The 21,832-nt window shown below is 42.9% G+C and overlaps 1 protein-coding gene across 1 annotated transcript in view; it reads right to left on the bottom strand.

Annotated features, from left to right (window-relative positions):
* ESR1 (estrogen receptor 1) overlaps window positions 1-21,832 on the bottom strand; it is a 250,285-nt gene that overhangs the window by 21,035 nt on the left and 207,418 nt on the right. The window contains exons 5-6 of the mRNA XM_075338163.1: window positions 18,866-19,004; window positions 11,893-12,026 (exon numbers count right to left, since the gene is read on the bottom strand). Of these exons, the coding sequence (XP_075194278.1) occupies window positions 11,893-12,026; window positions 18,866-19,004 (273 nt within the window). The remainder of the gene's footprint in view (window positions 1-11,892; window positions 12,027-18,865; window positions 19,005-21,832) is intronic.

Genomic DNA, 21,832 nt, shown 5'->3' with positions numbered 1-21,832 from the left:
TTTCCCCATCGCCTATGACTACAGTAGATGACACAGTATACGGGTAAATAAAACTACACCACTAGTAGTCACTGGTAAATGTAATTTTAACATAAACCTTAGCTTGGCCTATGGTGTGTGACATGGTCAGACACATCCTGTAACTTATGAAGGAAGGACTCGGAACTAGAGATGAGCGAACCGGTCGCGGTTCGGCTCGAGTTCGGTTCGCCGAACGGGGGTACCGTTCGAGTTCGGTTCGTCGAACGTTCGACGAACCAAACTCGAACCTATAGGCTATAATGGGAGGCAATCACAAACACATAAAAATGCATTATAAATGTACACAAACAGTTAATAAACATTGCCATAACACTTACCGGTCCCCGCGATCCCTTCTGCACTCTGTCTCCTGCCGCTATTCCATCCGATGATCGCTGAATGCTTCCGGTGACCGGCACTGCAGCAGTGAAGCAGGACCTATCGTGACGTCAAAATAGCCATGTGACCAGTCACGTGGCTATTATCTCATTGGCTACAGACTGGTCACATGACTATGACGCGTCATGTAGGACCTGCGAATGCATCTCTCCGGTACACGGTGCACATATGTGTATCGCCGTGTACCGGCGACATGCTCTAGCACACGGTCGACTCCCCATTCCGTTAGGGACCGGCTGACACAGCCGGTCATTAACGGAGGTTGCCATAGCAACGCAGTTAGCGGTGACGTCACCGCTAACCGCGGCTCCGAGAGCACCGTTGCTATGGTAACGCGTCTATCAGCGTTACCACTAGCAGCACTGATCACTCACGGAGTGAAGGCTGCACGCTGCTTCCCGATTGTAGTGAGGATTGTAGTGAGGATGGAGGTTCCTCAGCCCCAAGTGATGAGCTGGGTAAACTCATCCTCACTACAATCGTCACTACTACTACACTAGTGAGGATTGTAGTGAGGATGAGGTTCCCCAGCCCCAAGTGATGAGCTGGGTAAACTCATCCTCACTACAATCGTCACTACTACTACACTAGTGAGGATTGTAGTGAGGATGGAAGTTCCCCAGCCCCAAGTGATGAGCTGGGTAAACTCATCCTCACTACAATCGTCACTACTACTACACTAGTGAGGATTGTAGTGAGGATGGAGGTTCCCCAGCCCCAAGTGATGAGCTGGGTAAACTCATCCTCACTACAATCGTCACTACTACTACACTAGTGAGGATTGTAGTGAGGATGAGGTTCCTCAGCCCCAAGTGATGAGCTGGGTAAACTCATCCTCACTACAATCGTCACTACTACTACACTAGTGAGGATTGTAGTGAGGATGAGGTTCCTCAGCCCCAAGTGATGAGCTGGGTAAACTCATCCTCACTTCAATCGTCACTACTACTACACTAGTGAGGATTGTAGTGAGGATGAGGTTCCTCAGCCCCAAGTGATGAGCTGGGTAAACTCATCCTCACTACAATCGTCACTACTACTACACTAGTGAGGATTGTAGTGAGGATGAGGTTCCTCAGCCCCAAGTGATGAGCTGGGTAAACTCATCCTCACTACAATCGTCACTACTACTACACTAGTGAGGATTGTAGTGAGGATGAGGTTCCTCAGCCCCAAGTGATGAGCTGGGTAAACTCATCCTCACTACAATCGTCACTACTACTACACTAGTGAGGATTGTAGTGAGGATGGAGGTTCCCCAGCCCCAAGTGATGAGCTGGGTAAACTCATCCTCACTACAATCGTCACTACTACTACACTAGTGAGGATTGTAGTGAGGATGGAGGTTCCCCAGCCCCAAGTGATGAACTAGGTAAACTCATCCTCACTACAATCGTCACTACTACTACACTAGTGAGGATTGTAGTGAGGATGAGGTTCCCCAGCCCCAAGTGATGAGCTGGGTAAACTCATCCTCACTACAATCGTCACTACTACTACACTAGTGAGGATTGTAGTGAGGATGAGGTTCCCCAGCCCCAAGTGATGGGCTGGTGAACCTCATCCTCACTACAATCGTCACTACTACTACACTAGAAAGAAAGAAGACAGAAGAGCAGGATCGTGGAGGGCTGACAGGGGGTATTAAAGATGGAGTCTCTAATGTGTCTGTGTATTTATTTCTATTAAAGTATTTGTTCTCTGTGTGGTGTTTTTTTTTAACCCTTTATTGGAGATTTTTAATGGCCGGGTCAAACGTGCCTGACATTAAGAATCTCTGGCTTAATACTGGCTAGTAAAACAAAGCCAGTATTAACTCATGATTACCCAACAAGCCACCCGGCTCCAGGGCTGTTGGAAGAGTTGGATACAGCGCCAGATGATGGCGCTTCTATGAGAGCGCCATTTTCTGGGACGGCTGCGGACTGAAATTCGCAGCAGAGGCGCCCAGAAACCTCGGGCTAACCTGTGCTGCGGATTCCAATCCCCAGCTGCCTAGTTGTACCCGGCTGGACACAAAAATGGGGCGAAGCCCACGTCATTTGTTTTTTAATTATTTCATGAAATAAGTGAAATAATTAAAAAAAATGGGCTTCCCTATATTTTTGGTTCCCAGCCGGGTACAAATAGGCAACTGGGGGTTGGAGGCAGCCCGTGGCTGCCTGCTGTACCTGGCTAGCATACAAAAATATGGCGAAGCCCACGTCATTTTTTTGGTGGGCAAAAAAATTCTGCATACAGTCCTGGATGGAGTATGCTGAGCCTTGTAGTTCTGAAGCTGCTGTCTGCTCTTCTTCATACAGACAGCCAGCAGCTGCAGAACTACAAGGCTCAGCATACTCCATCCAGGACTGTATGCAGAAGTTTTTTGCCCTCTGAAAAAATTATGTGGGCTTCGCCATATTTTTGTATGCTAGCCAGGTACAGCAGGCAGGTACGGCTGCCCCCAACCCCCAGTTGCCTATTTGTACCCGGCTGGGAACCAAAAATAAAGGGAAGCCCTTTTTTTATTATTTCATGAATTTCATGAAATAATTAGAAAACAAATGACGTAGGCTTCGCCCCATTTTTCTGTCCAGCCAGGTACAACTAGGCAGCTGGGGATTGGAATCCGCAGCACAGGTTGGCCTGAGCTTTCTGGGCCCCACTGCTGCGAATTGCAGTCTGCAGCCGCCTCAGAAAATGGCATTTTCATAGAAGCGCCATCTTCTGGCGCTGTATCCAACTCATCCAGCACCTGCCTGGCTAGCATACAAAAATATGGCGAAGCTCACGTCCTTTTTTTGTAGTTTTTTGGCAAAAAAAATAAAAAATGCTTCCCTGGATTTTCCATTGCCAGTGAAGGTAACACCAAGCAGTGGGGGTTAGCAGCCAGTAGCTGCTTGGATTACCCTTACCTAGCAATACAAAAAATGCAGCGGGAGGCCATATATATTTTTATTAATTATTTATTTAAATAACTAAAAACAAAATGGGCTTCCCTGTATTTTGATTGCTGGACATCACAGTGCTGTAAAAATAAATCTTTAAAAAAATGACGTAGCGGTCTGCGGTATTTTTGATTCTCAGCACAGATAAAGCAGACAGCTATGGGTTGCCACCCCAGTCTGCCTGCCGTTACCTTGGTTGGCAATCAAAATACAGGGAAGCCCATTACTTTTTTCTATTTAAAAAATAGTTAAAAAAAAAAATGACGTTGGGTCCCCCCATTTTTGATAGCCAGCTAGGGTAAAGCAGACGGCTGTAGCCTGAAAACCACAGCTGGCAGCTTTACCGTGGTTGGGGATCCAATGTGGAGGTCCCCTCAGGCTCTTTTTTATAATTATTTTATAAATATTAATAATTACACAATAAAAGTAGGGTCCCCCCCAAATTGGATCACCAGCCAAGGTAAAGCGGACAGCTGTGGTCTGGTATTCTCAGGGTGGGAAGGTCCATAGTTATTGGGCCTTCACAGCCTAAAAATAGCAGGCCGCAGGCACCCCAGACGTGGCGCATCCACTAGATGCGCCAATCCTGGCGCTTCACCCCAGCTCATCCTGTGCCCTGGTGCAGTGGCAAACGGGGTAATAAATCGGGTTGATACTAGCTGTAAAGTCACCTGAGATCAAGCCCAGCAGTTTGTGATGTAATGGCGTCTATTAGATACCCAACATCATAAACTGTCAGTACTAACAAAAAAAAAAAAATCGACAAAAGAAATTTATTTGAAAAAAGAGTCCCCAAAACATTCCCTCTTTAACCAATTTATTAGAATGAAAAACAAATCCAGGTCTGGTGTAATCCAAGGGGTTGCCATGACGATCCACACTGTCCCAGTCAATGAAGAGCAGGATGTTCCCCATTGGCTGGGAGAGCAGTGCAGTGACCTGAGCTAACATCAATGGGTCAGCCCAGGTACATTACCTGCGCTGATCTCCAGCACACTGACAGCCCCTGTCACTGAGTTCAATGACCGCCGCCTTCACAGCCAAGAATCGCGAGAGGCCCGTGACGTCACCGCTAGTCAGTCTCGGGTCGGAAGCGAGAGAAGGTGATGTGACAAGCGGCGGCCATGGAGGACAGTGACAGCGCTGAGGTCGGGATGGCGGGACTTCATCACCGCAGGCAGGGCCGGCTCCAGGTTTTTGTGGGCCCCGGGCGGAAGAGTCCCAGTGGGCCCCATAAACACGCAGACACACACACATACACAGATACATACACGTACATATACATATTTAAAGACAAACTCACAAAAATACATATAAACAGACAAATCTATACAGTCATATACACTGACATACATAGATACACATCATACATGCATACATACAGAGACACACACTGCTATGCTGCATACATACATACATACATACATACAGACACACACATACTGCTCTGCATGCATACATACATATAGACAGACACACACACACTGCTCTGCTACATACATACATATAGACAGACACACACATACTGCTCTGCTGCATACATACATACAGACACACACACACACTGCTCTGCTGCATACATACATACAGACAGACACGCATACTGCTCTGCTGCATACATACATGCATACATACATACAGACAGACACGCATACTGCTCTTCTGCATACATACATACAGACAGACACGCATACTGCTCTGCATGCATACATACAGACACGCATACTGCTCTGCTGCATACATACATGCATACATACAGACACGCATACTGCTCTGCTGCATACATACATGCATACATACAGACAGACACACATACTGCTCTGCTGCATATATACATACATACATACAGACACGCATACTGCTCTGCTGCATATATATATACATACATACATACAGACACGTATACTGCTCTGCTGCATACATACATGCATACATACACGCATACTGCTCTGCTGCATACATACATGCATACATACAGACACGCATACTGCTCTGCTGCATACATACATGCATACATACAGACAGACACGCATATTGCTCTGCTACATATATACATACATACAGACACGTATACTGCTCTGCTGCATACATACATACATACAGACAGACACGCATACTGCTCTGCTTCATATATACATACATACACGCATACTGCTCTGCTGCATATATACATACATACATAAAGACACGCATACTGCTCTGCTGCATATATACATACATACATACAGACACGCATACTGCTCTGCTGCATATATACATACATACATACACGTATACTGCTCTGCTGCATACATACATGCATACATACAGACAGACACGCATATTGCTCTGCTGCATATATATATACATACAGACATGCATACTACTCTGCTACATATATACATACATACGGACACGTATACTGCTCTGCTGCATACATACATACATACACGCATATTGCTCTGCTGCATATATATATACATACATACACGCATACTACTCTGCTACATATATACATACATACATACAGACACGCATACTGCTCTGCTGCATATATACATACATACACGCATACTGCTCTGCTGCATATATACATACATACATACATACAGACACGCATACTGCTCTGCTGCATATATACATACATACAAACAGACACGTATACTGCTCTGCTGCATACATACATGCATACATACAGACACGCATACTGCTCTGCTGCATACATACATGCATACATACAGACACGCATACTGCTCTGCTGCATACATACATGCATACATACAGACAGACACGCATATTGCTCTGCTGCATACATACATGCATACATACAGACAGACACGAATATTACTCTGCTGCATACATACATACATACAGACACGCATACTGCTCTGCTTCATATATACATACATACACGCATACTGCTCTGCTGCATATATACATACATACATACAGACACGCATACTGCTCTGCTGCATATATACATACATACATACAGACATGCATACTGCTCTGCTGCATATATACATACATACATACACGTATACTGCTCTGCTGCATACATACATGCATACATACAGACAGACACGCATATTGCTCTGCTGCATATATATATATACATACAGACACGCATACTACTCTGCTACATATATACATACATACAGACACGTATACTGCTCTGCTGCATACATACATGCATACATACAGACAGACACGCATATTGCTCTGCTGCATATATATATACATACATACAGACACGCATACTACTCTGCTACATATATACATACATACATACAGACACGCATACTGCTCTGCTGCATATATACATACATACATACAGACACGCATACTGCTCTGCTGCATATATACATACATACAGACACGCATACTGCTCTGCTGCATACATACATGCATATAGACACGCATACTGCTCTGCTGCATATATACATACATACAGACACGCATACTACTCTGCTACATATATACATACATACAGACACGCATACTGCTCTGCTGCATATATACATACATACAGACATGCATACTGTTCTGCTGCATATATACATACATACAGACACGCATACTGCTCTGCTGCATACATACATGCATACATACAGACACGCATACTGCTCTGCTGCATACATACATGCATACATACAGACAGACACACATACTGCTCTGCTGCATATATACATACATACATACAGACACGCATACTGCTCTGCTGCATATATATATACATACATACATACAGACACGTATACTGCTCTGCTGCATACATACATGCATACATACAGACACGCATACTGCTCTGCTGCATACATACATGCATACATACAGACACGCATACTGCTCTGCTGCATACATACATGCATACATACAGACAGACACGCATATTGCTCTGCTACATATATACATACATACAGACACGTATACTGCTCTGCTGCATACATACATACATACAGACAGACACGCATACTGCTCTGCTTCATATATACATACATACACGCATACTGCTCTGCTGCATATATACATACATACATAAAGACACGCATACTGCTCTGCTGCATATATACATACATACATACAGACACGCATACTGCTCTGCTGCATATATACATACATACATACACGTATACTGCTCTGCTGCATACATACATGCATACATACAGACAGACACGCATATTGCTCTGCTGCATATATATATACATACAGACATGCATACTACTCTGCTACATATATACATACATACGGACACGTATACTGCTCTGCTGCATACATACATACATACACGCATATTGCTCTGCTGCATATATATATACATACATACACGCATACTACTCTGCTACATATATACATACATACATACAGACACGCATACTGCTCTGCTGCATATATACATACATACACGCATACTGCTCTGCTGCATATATACATACATACATACATACAGACACGCATACTGCTCTGCTGCATATATACATACATACAAACAGACACGTATACTGCTCTGCTGCATACATACATGCATACATACAGACACGCATACTGCTCTGCTGCATACATACATGCATACATACAGACACGCATACTGCTCTGCTGCATACATACATGCATACATACAGACAGACACGCATATTGCTCTGCTGCATACATACATGCATACATACAGACAGACACGAATATTACTCTGCTGCATACATACATACATACAGACACGCATACTGCTCTGCTTCATATATACATACATACACGCATACTGCTCTGCTGCATATATACATACATACATACAGACACGCATACTGCTCTGCTGCATATATACATACATACATACAGACATGCATACTGCTCTGCTGCATATATACATACATACATACACGTATACTGCTCTGCTGCATACATACATGCATACATACAGACAGACACGCATATTGCTCTGCTGCATATATATATATACATACAGACACGCATACTACTCTGCTACATATATACATACATACAGACACGTATACTGCTCTGCTGCATACATACATGCATACATACAGACAGACACGCATATTGCTCTGCTGCATATATATATACATACATACAGACACGCATACTACTCTGCTACATATATACATACATACATACAGACACGCATACTGCTCTGCTGCATATATACATACATACATACAGACACGCATACTGCTCTGCTGCATATATACATACATACAGACACGCATACTGCTCTGCTGCATACATACATGCATATAGACACGCATACTGCTCTGCTGCATATATACATACATACAGACACGCATACTACTCTGCTACATATATACATACATACAGACACGCATACTGCTCTGCTGCATATATACATACATACAGACATGCATACTGTTCTGCTGCATATATACATACATACAGACACGCATACTGCTCTGCTGCATACATACATGCATACATACAGACACGCATACTACTCTGCTACATATATACATACATACAGACACGCATACTGCTCTGCTGCATATATACATACATACATACAGACACGCATACTGCTCTGCTGCATATATACATACATACATACAGACACGCATACTGCTCTGCTGCATATATACATACATATAGACACGCATACTGCTCTGCTGCATACATACATGCATACATACAGACACGCATACTACTCTGCTACATATATACATACATACAGACACGCATACTGCTCTGCTGCATATATACATACATACAGACACGCATACTGCTCTGCTGCATATATACATACATACATACAGACACGCATACTGCTCTGCTGCATATATACATACATATAGACACGCATACTGCTCTGCTGCATATATACATACATATAGACACGCATACTGCTCTGATGCATGCATACATACAAACACACACCTTGCTCTGCGGGGCCCACACACGCGGCTCCGGGGGTCACACACACGGCTCTGTGGGGCCCACACACGCACGGGGGGACAGGGAGGGGCGGGGAGGGAGTGATGTCCCACATACTGATCAGGTCACGGTGCAGATGGGGCCCACACAGCGCCGGAGGGAAGCGATTTGCTGGGGGTCGCTGGCTGGCACTGTGACTCCTTCATCTGTGCGACCGAGCAGGACGCCGGGCGGTAGCTCCGCCCACAGATGATGCTCAATGCAGGAGAACACAGTGAGCCTTAAAGGGCCGGCAGCCACAGTTTCCAGTGCCAAGGACTGTTGCCCCCGGGCCGACCGCAGGTAAGCCGAGCGGGACCATGTGTGTGTGTGTGTGTGTGTGTGTGTGTGTGTACATGCCGCGGGCAGGAGGGGGCGGAGTGAGCTGAGCGGGGAAGTGTGGGCTTCCTGCACGTAACTAGGATAAACATCGGGTTACTAACCAAAGCGCTTTGGTTGGATACCCGATGTTTATCTTGGTTACCAGCTTGTGGCAGGCTGCCAGCGATGGCTCCTGCACACTGTAGCTGTAAAAAGCCCTGCTTTTTGCTGCTAGAACCGTTCTCGAACGTATCTAGAACTATCGAGCTTTTGCAAAAAGCTCGAGTTCTAGTTCGATCTCGAACAGCCCCCAAAATCACTCGAGCCTAGAACTGGAGAACCTCGAACCTCGAACCGCGCTCAACTCTACTCGGAACCTCACAGAGCCTATGAGGACAATGCAAGAGCTGGCAAAAATTAGAAGGAAGAGGCACTCCGATATACCATATAGTAAACATAAAGGAGGGGCTCTTACACATTCTGTTTAAATTGTTAGGTAGTGGTGCATAGTAGTGCACTATGTGCATGGGCTGCTAAAAATTAGAAGAAGGAACTGCAATACCCCATGGGTGACACATACAAGAGGGCCTCAAACAACATTTTTTGAACATTTTTAAGGAATGGGACTCCTAGACTGGTAAAACCTATGCATTAAGTGCAAGTGCTGCCAAAAATTATAAGAAGGGACTGCAATATAGCCAGCAAAAAACATAGAGGGTAGACTCTGATTCAATTCCGGTACAGTATTACAAAGAATCGGACTCTGAAACTGGGAATGGCTATGCACTCAGTGCGAGGTCCAGCTAAAATTACTTTGCATTGCAATACAGCCAGCAAAAGGCACAGAACAGGTACTCTGATTCAATTTTGGTACAATTTTAAAAGCATTCTTACTCCCAAAATTGGAAAGCCAATGTACTTAGGGAGAAGCCCTAACGAGGCTGGGAGCACTCAATAGAGGTGCACCTACTCCCGCAGGAAGTGCATGGTGAGTCACTCTCCCTGGTCATTTTCTCAGACTCATGTCCAGAGAAGAATTTTAAAAATCTTCGCATTCCTTTGTAGGTGAAGGAAAGAGTCAGATTTATTTGTTCCAATAAAACTACTATAAAGAAATAAGTAAAAAAATACAAATATATTTATAAAAAAAATTCTTTACTTTCATCACGTTGGATTCAAACCAGCAACTTTCAAAAACGTGTCCTGCAGCTCTCCTAGCTTTTCTAGCTGTCCTAGCTGTTGAACCACTAGGATTGATGATGTCAGAAGGGGGATTTTATATAGATAAACCTACACTGCAGCCTCTGATTACACAGGAGATTACACAGGACACAGAGCTGCATTGTACAGAGCATCATCGCTGTGTCCTGTGTTCTAGAGAGAGAGGAAAAGAGATTTTTTTTTCTAATAAAATTACTAAAAATAGAATAATGTAATTTTATTACACTTTTTTATAAAATAATAAACATCACAAATCAGCAAATAACATGGACATATTTGGTGTCCCTGTAATTGTAACGACCCGAACAACACAGCAATCAGATTATATATGGGGAACGATAAATGGCGTAAAAAAATGGCGCAATGGCGGGAAAGTTTTATTCTGATTTCATGTCAGATAGTGAGAAAACCATGCAGATGTATCTTTTTAGATAGTGGATGGAAACGTCTGGTTTCAACTGCATCTGTACATGCGCCAGTATGTCTGTACACACTGCGGTATATCTCTACATATGGTAATATATCTGTACAAGCAGGAGTATACTGTAGCTATACATGCAGCAGTATATCTCTACACACAGCAGTATATCTGTGTGTATTGATACACATGGCAATATATCTGTACATGTCGCAGTGCCTACTACTGCAGCTCAGGCTCATTTAATTGCTTAACCAAATCTGCTACCGTGTTTAGTGGAGGTTTAGGAGTAAAATCTTCAAAAATCCATTAAGTAATTACATAACACAGTTTTGATGCTATTCTTACTTAATTTTCACATTAAATATTTTGGATTCTTTTCCCAATGGTATGCCTGAGATACAGTAAAAGTACGTGGCTTATCTCCTATGTTTAGAACTACCGGAGATAAAGAGATAAAGTAGGCAATTTAAGTGAACCTACAGTCACACTCTCCCAACAGGCTTTGACCTCACCTCCTCCTGAATAATACAACGATAAGTGAATAATACATACTGTATATGCATATATACATATACATATATATATATATATATTTATATTTAGACATATATATATACATATATATACAGATATAATATATATAAGTCTGTACTTCATACTTACCAGAATTTAGAAGAATAATAGATTTCAAACAGATAAATTCTTCCCCTCGTAGTCTCATCATTCGGAATCGAGTAGCTGTGGTGACCAACATATCAAAAATCTCCACCAAGCCCTCTACACACCGCCCCTGATTCCTGCACCAAGATACAAACAATTAACATGTATCTTATCAAAAGAAAAGTATGAAATCGGCATACATGTATCATTTCCTTTACAGGGGTACTCCATTATTAAGAGGTATCCATAAGATATGTGATATACTAGATTGGTGAGGATCTGACCACTGAGACTACAACCCATTACCAGTACATGGAAGCACCTTCCCTTTTCAGTGATGTGACAGTCAAGCATGCTCATTGATGCTCCATTCATTCTTCAAGAATGCCAAAGATAACTGCATACCTGGGAATCTCCAGCAGTCCTATAGCGAATAATTGTATTGGCAGTTTATATTCTTGACTGCATCACCATTAAAAAAGAGGACTGTGAGGCCTCGCGGGCAGAGTCCTCTATCCTCCTGTACCAGTCTGTGTCTTGTATTGTTTATGATTATTGTACTTGTTCCTATTATGTATACCCCTTTCACATGTAAAGTGCCATGGAATTGATGGCGCTATAATAATAAATAATAATAATAATAACATAAAGGTCCCTCTTTATGGTAATTGGTGGGAGTCTCAACGATCTCACTTGATTTATTTAGATGTTATTATAACTTTTCTTGTGGTGAGTTGTTAATCTGTCCATACTGGAATACCCCTTTAACTGGAAGTAACATAACAAAAACAGCAACACCAGTGTGAATGAGGTAGATTATGGGGTCCAGATAATTTTTCAAGCAAAATTGTTACTTTATTTTCCTATGTGTAATATTTAATTATTGTCTCATTTGAATCTTAAAGGAATTATGATGAAACTCTTTAGGGTTGTATAAACTGCCATGGCCAAAAGTGATGGCACCCTTGAAATTATTCCAGAAAATGAAGGATTTCTCCCAGATAATTATTGCAATTACACATTTTTTGTAATACACGTTTCATTTCATTGAGAGTACTGGAACAACACAAAAAACATAGAAAAAAGGCAAATTGAACATAATTTGACACAAAACCCTAAAAATGGACCGAACAAAATTATCGGCACCTTTCCAAAATTGTGGGTAAGCAACTTTGTTTCAAGCATATTATGCTTGTTCAAACTTACCTGTGGCAACCTGTAAGTCAAGGGGGCTTTACACGCTACGACATCGCTAATGCAAACTCGTTGGGGTCACGGAATTGGTGACGCACATCCGGCTGCATTAGCGATGCCGTTGCGTGTGACACCGATGAGCGATTTTGCATCGTTGCAAAAACGTGCAAAATCGCTCATCGGTGACATGGGGGTCCATTCTCGATTATCGTTACTGCAGCAGTAACGAAGTTGTTCCTCGTTCCTGCGGCAGCACACATCGGTACGTGTGACGCCGCAGGAACGAGGAAGCTCTCCTTACCTGCCTCCCGGCCGCAATGCGGAAGGAAGGGGGTGGGCGGGATGTTACGTCCTGCTCATCTCCGCCCCTCCGCTGCTATTGGGCGGCGGTTCAGTGACGCTGCTGTGACGTCGCTGTGACGCCGCACGGACCGCCCCCTTAGAAAGGAGGCGGTTCGCCGGTCACAGCGACGTCGCCGGGCAGGTAAGTATGTGTGACGGGTCTGGGTGATGTTGTGCGGCACAGGCAGCGATTTGCCCGTGTCGCGCAACAGATGGGGCGGGTACCCACACTAGCAATATCGGGACCGATATCGCAGTGTGTAAAGCCCGCTTAAGAGGTGTGGGCAATGTGAAAATCACATCTGAAACCAGATAAAAAGAGGAGAAATTGCCTCAATCTTTACATCGTCTGTCTGTGTGCGCTAGACTAAGCATGGAAAACAGAAAGATGAGAACTGTTTGAGGACTTGAGAGCCAAAATTGTTGAAAAATACCAACAATCTCAAGGTTACAAGTTCATCTCCAGAGATCTTTATGTCCCTTTGTCCATGTTGTGCAACATAATCAAGATTACAACTCATGACACTGTAGCTATTCTCCCTCGACGTGGACAGAAAAATGATGAACGGTTGCAAAGCAGGAAATTCTGGATGGTGGCTAAGCAGTCCCAATCGAGTTTCAAAGAAATTCAAGCATCCTGCAGTCTCAGAGTGCATCAGTGTGAGCGTGGACTATCCATTAACATGTGAATGAAATAAAATGCTATGGCAGGAGACCTAGGAGAACCCCACTGCTGACACAGAGACATAAAAAACCTAGACTGCAGTTTGATTCACAATAGGACATAAATTTAAAAGAAGTAAAAGAAAAAACTCACCAGAAACAGTCATGAGCCATTAAGGGTCAAACAGCAAATGTGCTAGCAGGATGCAGCAGGCCCCCTATGATAAAGGCATGAGCAATATAGGTTTGACCCTTGATCACTAATGGCTGTTTCTGGTGAGTTATTTTTGTTTTTTACTTCTTTTGAATTTATATCCTGTTCTGAATCAAACTGCAGTCTAGGTTTTATGTGCCTCTGTGTCAGAAGTGGGGTCCTCCTAGGTCTCCTGCCATACCATTTCATTTCAGTTTTATTTTTATTTCTTTAGACTACAGTTTGCTGAATTTTACTTGAGAAAGCCATGAGATAGAGCTTTTTGGTAAAGCGTATCATCCTACTGTTTACCAAAAGCAGAATAAAACCTACAAAGAAATAAACACAGTACCTACAGTCAGATATGGTGGAAGTTCATAGACATTTTGAGGTTGCTTTGTTGCTTCTGACACTTGGTATATTGACTGTGTGCAAGGCATCATGAAATCTGAATATTACTAAATTATTTTGGGTCGCAATGTAGTGCTCAGTGTTAGAAAACTTGGTTTGCGTCTAAAGGCCACGTCTCACTAAGTGACATCGCTAGCGACATCGCTGCTGAGTCACGGGTTTTGTGATGCAACAGCGATCTTGCTAGCGATGTCACTGTGTGTGACATCCAGCAACGACCTGGCCACTGCTGTGAGGTCGCCGGTCGTTGATGAATGTCCTGGACCATTTTTTAATCGTTGCTCTCCCGCTGTGAAGCACACATTGCTGTGTTTGACAGCGAGAGAGCAACGATCTGAATGTGTAGGGAGCAGGGAGCCGGCTTCTGAGGACGCTGGTAACCAAGGTACACATCGGGTAACCAAGCAAAGGCTTTGCTTGGCTACCCGATATTTACCTTGATTACCAGTGTTCGCAGCTTCTATTCGGCTCTCTGCTCCCTGCACACGTAGCCAAGGTACACATCGGGTAACTATAAGCAAAGCGCTTTGCTTAGTAACCCGATATATACCATTGTTACGAAGCACAGCCTCGTTACACGGGTCGCTGGGGGCTGATCTCTGATCGCTGTGGAGATCTGCCTGTTTCACAGCTCACCAGCGACCATGTAGAGACACTCCAGCGATCCTTGCCAGGTCAGATCGCTGGTGGGATCGCTGGAGCGTCGAAAAGTGTGACGGTACCTTTAGGTCATGAGTGGTCTAGGACAATGACCCAAACATTCTTCAAGAAGCTCCCAGACATGGATGGAAACAAAGCGCTGGAGAGTTCTGAAGTGGCCACAATGAGTCTGGATCTAAATCCCATTGAACACCTGTGGAGAGATCTTAAAATTGCTGTTGGGAGACGACACTCTTCAAATATGAGAGACCTTGAGCAGTTTGTAAAAGAAGAGTGGTCCAAAATTCCAATTGAGAGGTTTAAGAAGCTTGTTTATGGTTATAGAAAGCGATTGATGCACTGATTTATTCCTAAGAGTTAGCAGCCAAATATTAAGTTGAAGGTGCCAACAATTTTGTCCCATTTTTGGAGTTTTGTATGAAATTATGTCCAATTTGCCTTTTCTCCCTGTTTTTGTTTTGTGCTGTTTCAATACACACAAAGGAAATAAACTTGTGTATAACAAAACATGTGTAATTGCAATAATTTTCTGGGAGAAATATTTCATTTTCTGGAACAATTTCAAGGATGTTAACACTTTTGGCCATTACTGTATGCTGCTATCGAGAAGTAATTAGAATAGTCCACCATGTCCCTTCAACCTCAACGGTTAACATGAAGACCTTTTTACGCAACTCCCATTTTTAATTTTCTGCTTGGGTTTTATGTTAGGAGGTGAGAAATTTTGCTTTCACACTCCGGTAATTGACCATTTATAAGGCCCGCTCAGGCAGGGGGTATGTTTTTTACTACAGGGCTCATTGTTATAGTTTACTTACTGTGACCAACCTTTCTGTTATGAAATGTAGATTTCAGAATAATAGATCTCAGTTATTCTAGCAGCAATGACGTTTTTATAACACTTTACCAAGTTTATTTTACCCTCTTAAAGCACTTTGCAGGCGCCTGATAAACTACACTGTAAATATATTAACCCTTCAGCCATTCCACAAAGGGAAGTGTATACAAGTGTTATGATACTGTTACTTAAAATGTAGATGCAGAAGTACAGAAATTAGTGTAGATAGGAGGAGGGGGCATATAGCTAAAATCAAAATGGGCCCCTCATGTAGGGACGGATTTTGCCATCAGGAAAGAAGGGCCAGTTTTGTTGCCTCCCCTTTACCCCATGTTAATGACCATTAGAAAAATGTAAGACATTGGACAGGGTCATACTGGCCAGGTTTGTAACACTCAGTACCAAAGAGAATGAGACAACCAGGAGTAGGCCTCATTTCCCCATAATGTAGTGAGATAGACCTTGATTCCAGTGATGTATGACTTTAATATTCTGCTTTATGTAGTTTGTATAAAATCATTGTTTTATCAGCAGGTAATTAACACTAGAGCTCTACTTAACTGCTGCCAGGTAGTCCAACCATGCCCCCACCACTTATTAGCAGCTTTCTGCCTATGCACAGTGTACACATAAAGTTGTCAATCAGTGGATGGGCGGGGTTATACACGGCTCAGCATGCAGAAAACTACTGGATCTACAGCAGATAAAACCATTTTTAATCAAAACCTAGTAAATTAAGTGAACCATCAGTTGAAACAGGATCTCTACCTCTACATTAAACTGCTCTCAGATGGGGGAGCAAAAACCTGGCGTCAGATTCTTGTCTAAAATTAAAATCATAATGTGATACATTTTTTTATTTTTTGATCATAGGGGGTCTGACTGCTGGGACCCAGTCACTTGTGAGAAATGTTGGGGTTAGGAGCAACCCTTTAATTCTTACTTTGTAAAATACTAGTGTTTAATTTGTGTTTTATTTTAAATAAGAACAAAATGTAGGATGAATATGAGCTTGTAAAGTCCAACTAAGCCTTAGGCTGCTTTCACACCAAGTTCCTCTCCCAGCTCAGTGGTCCCGTCGGGGATTTTGACCGAACCCCCCGTAAAATGGGTCTCAGACATATGTGCCGATGGAGCAAGTGACATAATGGTGCAGACAGAGTCACCGTGTGCACTGTTGTGCACCATTTTTTTCAGGAGTATACTCCTATTGGATGCAGCCAACGTAGTAGACTGCATCTGAGTGTCTGCTTCCAATAGGCGTATACTCCCAAAAATAGTGCATGACAGAGCACATGGTGACTCTGTCTGCACCATTATAGTCAATACAAAAAAAAAAAAAAAGACAGTTTGCGCTCTGATAATGCTAAAGTATGGAAACCATGAATGTGTGAACATGGACCTGCATTACTGGGATAGGAATGCAGTGTGAAAGCGGCCTTAGCAAAGACTTGTCTCTTGGGGCATTAATTATTTCTACTGCATAATATTGGCCAATCTCAAGCAGAATGTGTCAGGAGGAAAAAAACACGTCCTCAGAGAAAGTTAGACTCTGCTTTCTCCTCTGAGGCATGTAATGACTGAAAGTCCTGCTCTTCAAATCAAGGTAGGGGGGAAGAGCAGAGCTATGTGTCATTACAAACACTTATTGCAGCTTTCATCTCACAGCAGTAAGTCTGGGGTAAGAAGATGTAAAGCAGAGCTGACAGTGCTGTGAGAGGAGAGCTGCAAGAGGTGTTTGTAATAACACACAGTTCGGCTCTACTCTCCTTGTCTGACTGTAATCACAGTGAGATCAGAGAGGCGAGCAAACCTATGTGTTGTCACATCTTTCAAAGAGAAATTGGCATGACATTCTGTGAGACATGTTCTTTTTTTCTCCTCGCATGACACCTCCTGCTTCTGATTGGTCAATGTTATCCAGAGGAAAAAGTAAACTACCACAGAGATGAATCTCTGCTAATGCCGCCTTGGTCTTATTGAGCATTAGAATCTAAACTTTTGAAGAAAATATCTCCCAGCCACAATCTCATGATGTGGCCAGTTTAACATTCGAAATCTGGTTTTCTTTAAAGGGTTTTCTGGACTAAAGATTTTTAGTTTCAATACATAGGAAGGTTCATCAATATCAGATTAGTGGGAAGTGACACCCGCCACCCCAACTGATCAGATGTTATAAGGTCTGGGGTCTACACACACTAAATAGAGCTACTCTACAAAGTGCCACTCACTGTGTAATGGCCACTGCTGGGTACTGCAGAACAGCTCTCCTTTAATGATGGCATCTATATGGGGAACTCCAGCTGACAATTAATTATCATTGAAAGCACATAATCAATTCTCATAAAATATAGTGCAATAATGCAAACATTATAAATTGTTGCTGTATCGCTGGGCCGTTTAATAATGCTGGATAGCCAGTCTAGCAAGCATATGGGGAGTTGCATATATCATATATTTAATAATATTGAGATAATATATTGAAAATTACTATTCACATTATTGTGTTACTATAATTTGCCTTTTGAGAATTATTGGATTACCACTGGTGACATCATTGATCATTCATTACACAAAAAATCCATTACTAGTTGCTTATTAAAAAGCTAATTATGAGCACCTCTAAATTAGATGTTCAAAATAAATGATGTTATCCGTATTCAGAGGATACATACCTGTCTAGTAGGAGATTTGGAGCAAATGACAATTTGCCTGGATGTTCCACTGAGCGCCAGATTAAACCAACCATAAGTATCTCAAGCCAAGCGCATTCCAAAAGATGGACCTGGTCATGGAGAGTCAGGTCTACAAAACCTGGGGAAAAGAACATATTGTCATGTGTTTAATGAGCTAAATCTATATGAAAGGAATGTGAACAAGGCTTAGAAATGTTTTGGCTGTCCTTTCTAGTAGGAGTTATTTTATAACAATATTCAAGGTCACAGGGACTTTAAGATACTAGTCTCTATACTTGGGAGTAAATGTAAAGCAGCCTGCATTCTTGATGACCCATTATGCAATGCTCTTCTATTAGATGCTTTACCTAGAGGGATCCTATAGTAATGCACATTTATGGTATATCCACAAGATTAGCCATAAATGTATAGTAGATGTAGGTCCTACAAATAGGTCCTAAAAAGTAGGGCATTGCATTGCCTCCTCTCAGCTTACAGCAGCTCACTTAGTGGAGCAGGGACTGACATACCGTTTTCTACAAAGATGTAGGTCTTATGGATATGTTAAAGTGAATCTGCCAGCAGTTTTTTGCTACCTCATCTGACAGCAACATAATGTAGGCATGGAGATTCTGAATCCAATGGTGTATCACTTAGATTACTGGCTGCAGCCATTCTGAAACAATCAAGCAATTTAGATTGGGGAAAAAGCCAGAGCTGATATTGCTCACACCAGGCCCTCAATAGAGATTGTGCACTGACTGTAAAGTGTCAATCACAGCAGGGGGGGTGTGTCCAACTGCAGTGCACATGAGTTTCTAATTCTGTAATGTTATTCACCGGGAAACAAACCCTTTAGGTTACGTAAATATTAGCTCACACCCAGATAAGAGAGCAATAGTTGCTTTTTGTCTTTTAACTCTGACAGCATGATGTCCTCAGCTTACATAGCAAAAAACTGCTGACAGATTTCCTTTACTAATGTACAAGATGGAAATTCCCCTTTGACAACTAATCATGGGTGCTGTTACTCCCAACTAACAATTCCCAAGCTCATATTTAAGGTATGATACTGATATTGACCTCATCCTCCTTTCCATGAAAATGCCAAGAAGGATTATGTAGCTATGTATTAAAATTGTTTCTAGTTTAGAAAACTTGTTTTTAAATAACCTATAGTGAAAATATTATGTAACAAAGGCAGGTTTTTGGTACAGGATCCTCAGTTCCTAAGCTATGTTTTTCATTTTCTGTCTACATTACTTAGACACTTTAATGATTTTTTTGGGGGGATTTTTATTTCCCTTGTCTAAATGCATGTTTTTTTGGCTAAAAATAATTTATGTTATTGGGTTGCATCAGATTTTCTGCACCATTTGCCTTCTATATCATCTGTATTGTGTTGTCTATTTCTCTGTTGAACAATGAGTAAACTGAGGATCAGTTAGTGAGCTCAAATGGGAAAGCCCTTACGGGCTCTTTGAGACAAATATATTAATCATCCATGCACCATCTGTCTGCAAAACTGGCAGCATACAGATGGTACACTCACTAATGCAAGTCACCATGATAGAGTTTACATGGACCAATGGTCTGCGTGTAAAAGAGTCACAAAATGCACCACTTGTGTCTGCTTCTTGATCAAATTTGCCCATTATAACTCAATAAGTGTGCAAAAACGGGATACCATTCACCTTACATGTATTATAAGTACGGGAACCGTAATATAAGATAGGGAACGAAAGAGATAGGGAACCGTAAACTGAAGATGAGTTTTATTATGTATTACATTATTCATGCAAAAAAACGGATGCCATACAAATGTAGAAAGCGGACATACAGACGGCATATGGACATAAAAAACAGACATGCAGATGGCATACAAATGACATGAAAAATTGATATTTTTTCTGTATGTAAAAAGGACAATTTTGCATACACTTGAATGATCCCAAGCTAACTAAAGGCCCCGTCACACTAAGCAACATCGCTGCTAACGAACAACTTTTGTGACGTTGCTAGCGATGTTGCTGTGTGTGACATCCAGCAACAACCTGGCCCCTGCTGTGAGGTCGTTGATTGTTGCTGAATGTCCTGGGCCATTTTTTAGTTGTTGCTGTCCTGCTGTGAAGCACAGATCGCTGTGTGTGACAGCGAGACAGCAACAACTAAATGTGCAGGCAGCAGGAGCCGGCTTCTGCGGAGGCTGGTGACCACAGTAAACATCGGGTAACCAATAAGTTCTGCCCTTGGTTACCCGATATTTACCTTTGTTACCAGCCTCCGCCGCTCTCACTGTCAGTGTCGGCTCCTGCTCTGTGCACATGTAGCTGCAGGACACATCGGGTAATTAACCCCATGTGTGCTGTAGCTAGGAGAGCAGGGAGCCAGCGCTAAGCATTGTGCGCTGCTCCCTGCTCTGTGCACATTTAGCTGCAGTACACATCAGGTAATTAACCCGATGTGTGCTGTAACTAGGAGAGCAGGGAGCCAGCGCTAAGCGGTGTGCGCTGCTCCCTGCTCTGTGCAGCTGCACCCTGTACTCTATACCCTATATATGTACCCTGTGCAGCTGCACCCGGTGTGCGCTGCTCCCTGCTCTGTGCACATTTAGCTGCAGCACACATCGGGTAATTAACCCGATGTGTGCTGTAACTAGGAGAGCAGGGAGCCAGCGCTCAGTGTGCGCTGCTCCCTGCTCTCTGCACGTGTAGCTGCGTGCGCTGGTAACCAAGGTAAATATCGGGTTGGTTACCCGATATTTACCTTAGTTACCAAGCGCAGCATCTTCCACGCAGCGCTGGGGGCTGGTCACTGGTTGCTGGTGAGCTCACCAGCAACTCGTGTAGCCACGCTCCAGCGATCCCTGCCAGGCCAGGTTGCTGGTGGGATCGCTGGAGCGTCGCAGTGTGACATCTCACCAGCAACCTCCTAGCAACTTACCAGCGATCCCTATCGTTGTTGGGA

This window comes from Anomaloglossus baeobatrachus, chromosome 3, assembly GCF_048569485.1.
Source record: "Anomaloglossus baeobatrachus isolate aAnoBae1 chromosome 3, aAnoBae1.hap1, whole genome shotgun sequence".
NCBI classification, from domain to species: Eukaryota; Metazoa; Chordata; class Amphibia; order Anura; family Aromobatidae; genus Anomaloglossus; species Anomaloglossus baeobatrachus.
This window is presented reverse-complemented; position numbering and strand designations above follow the sequence as displayed.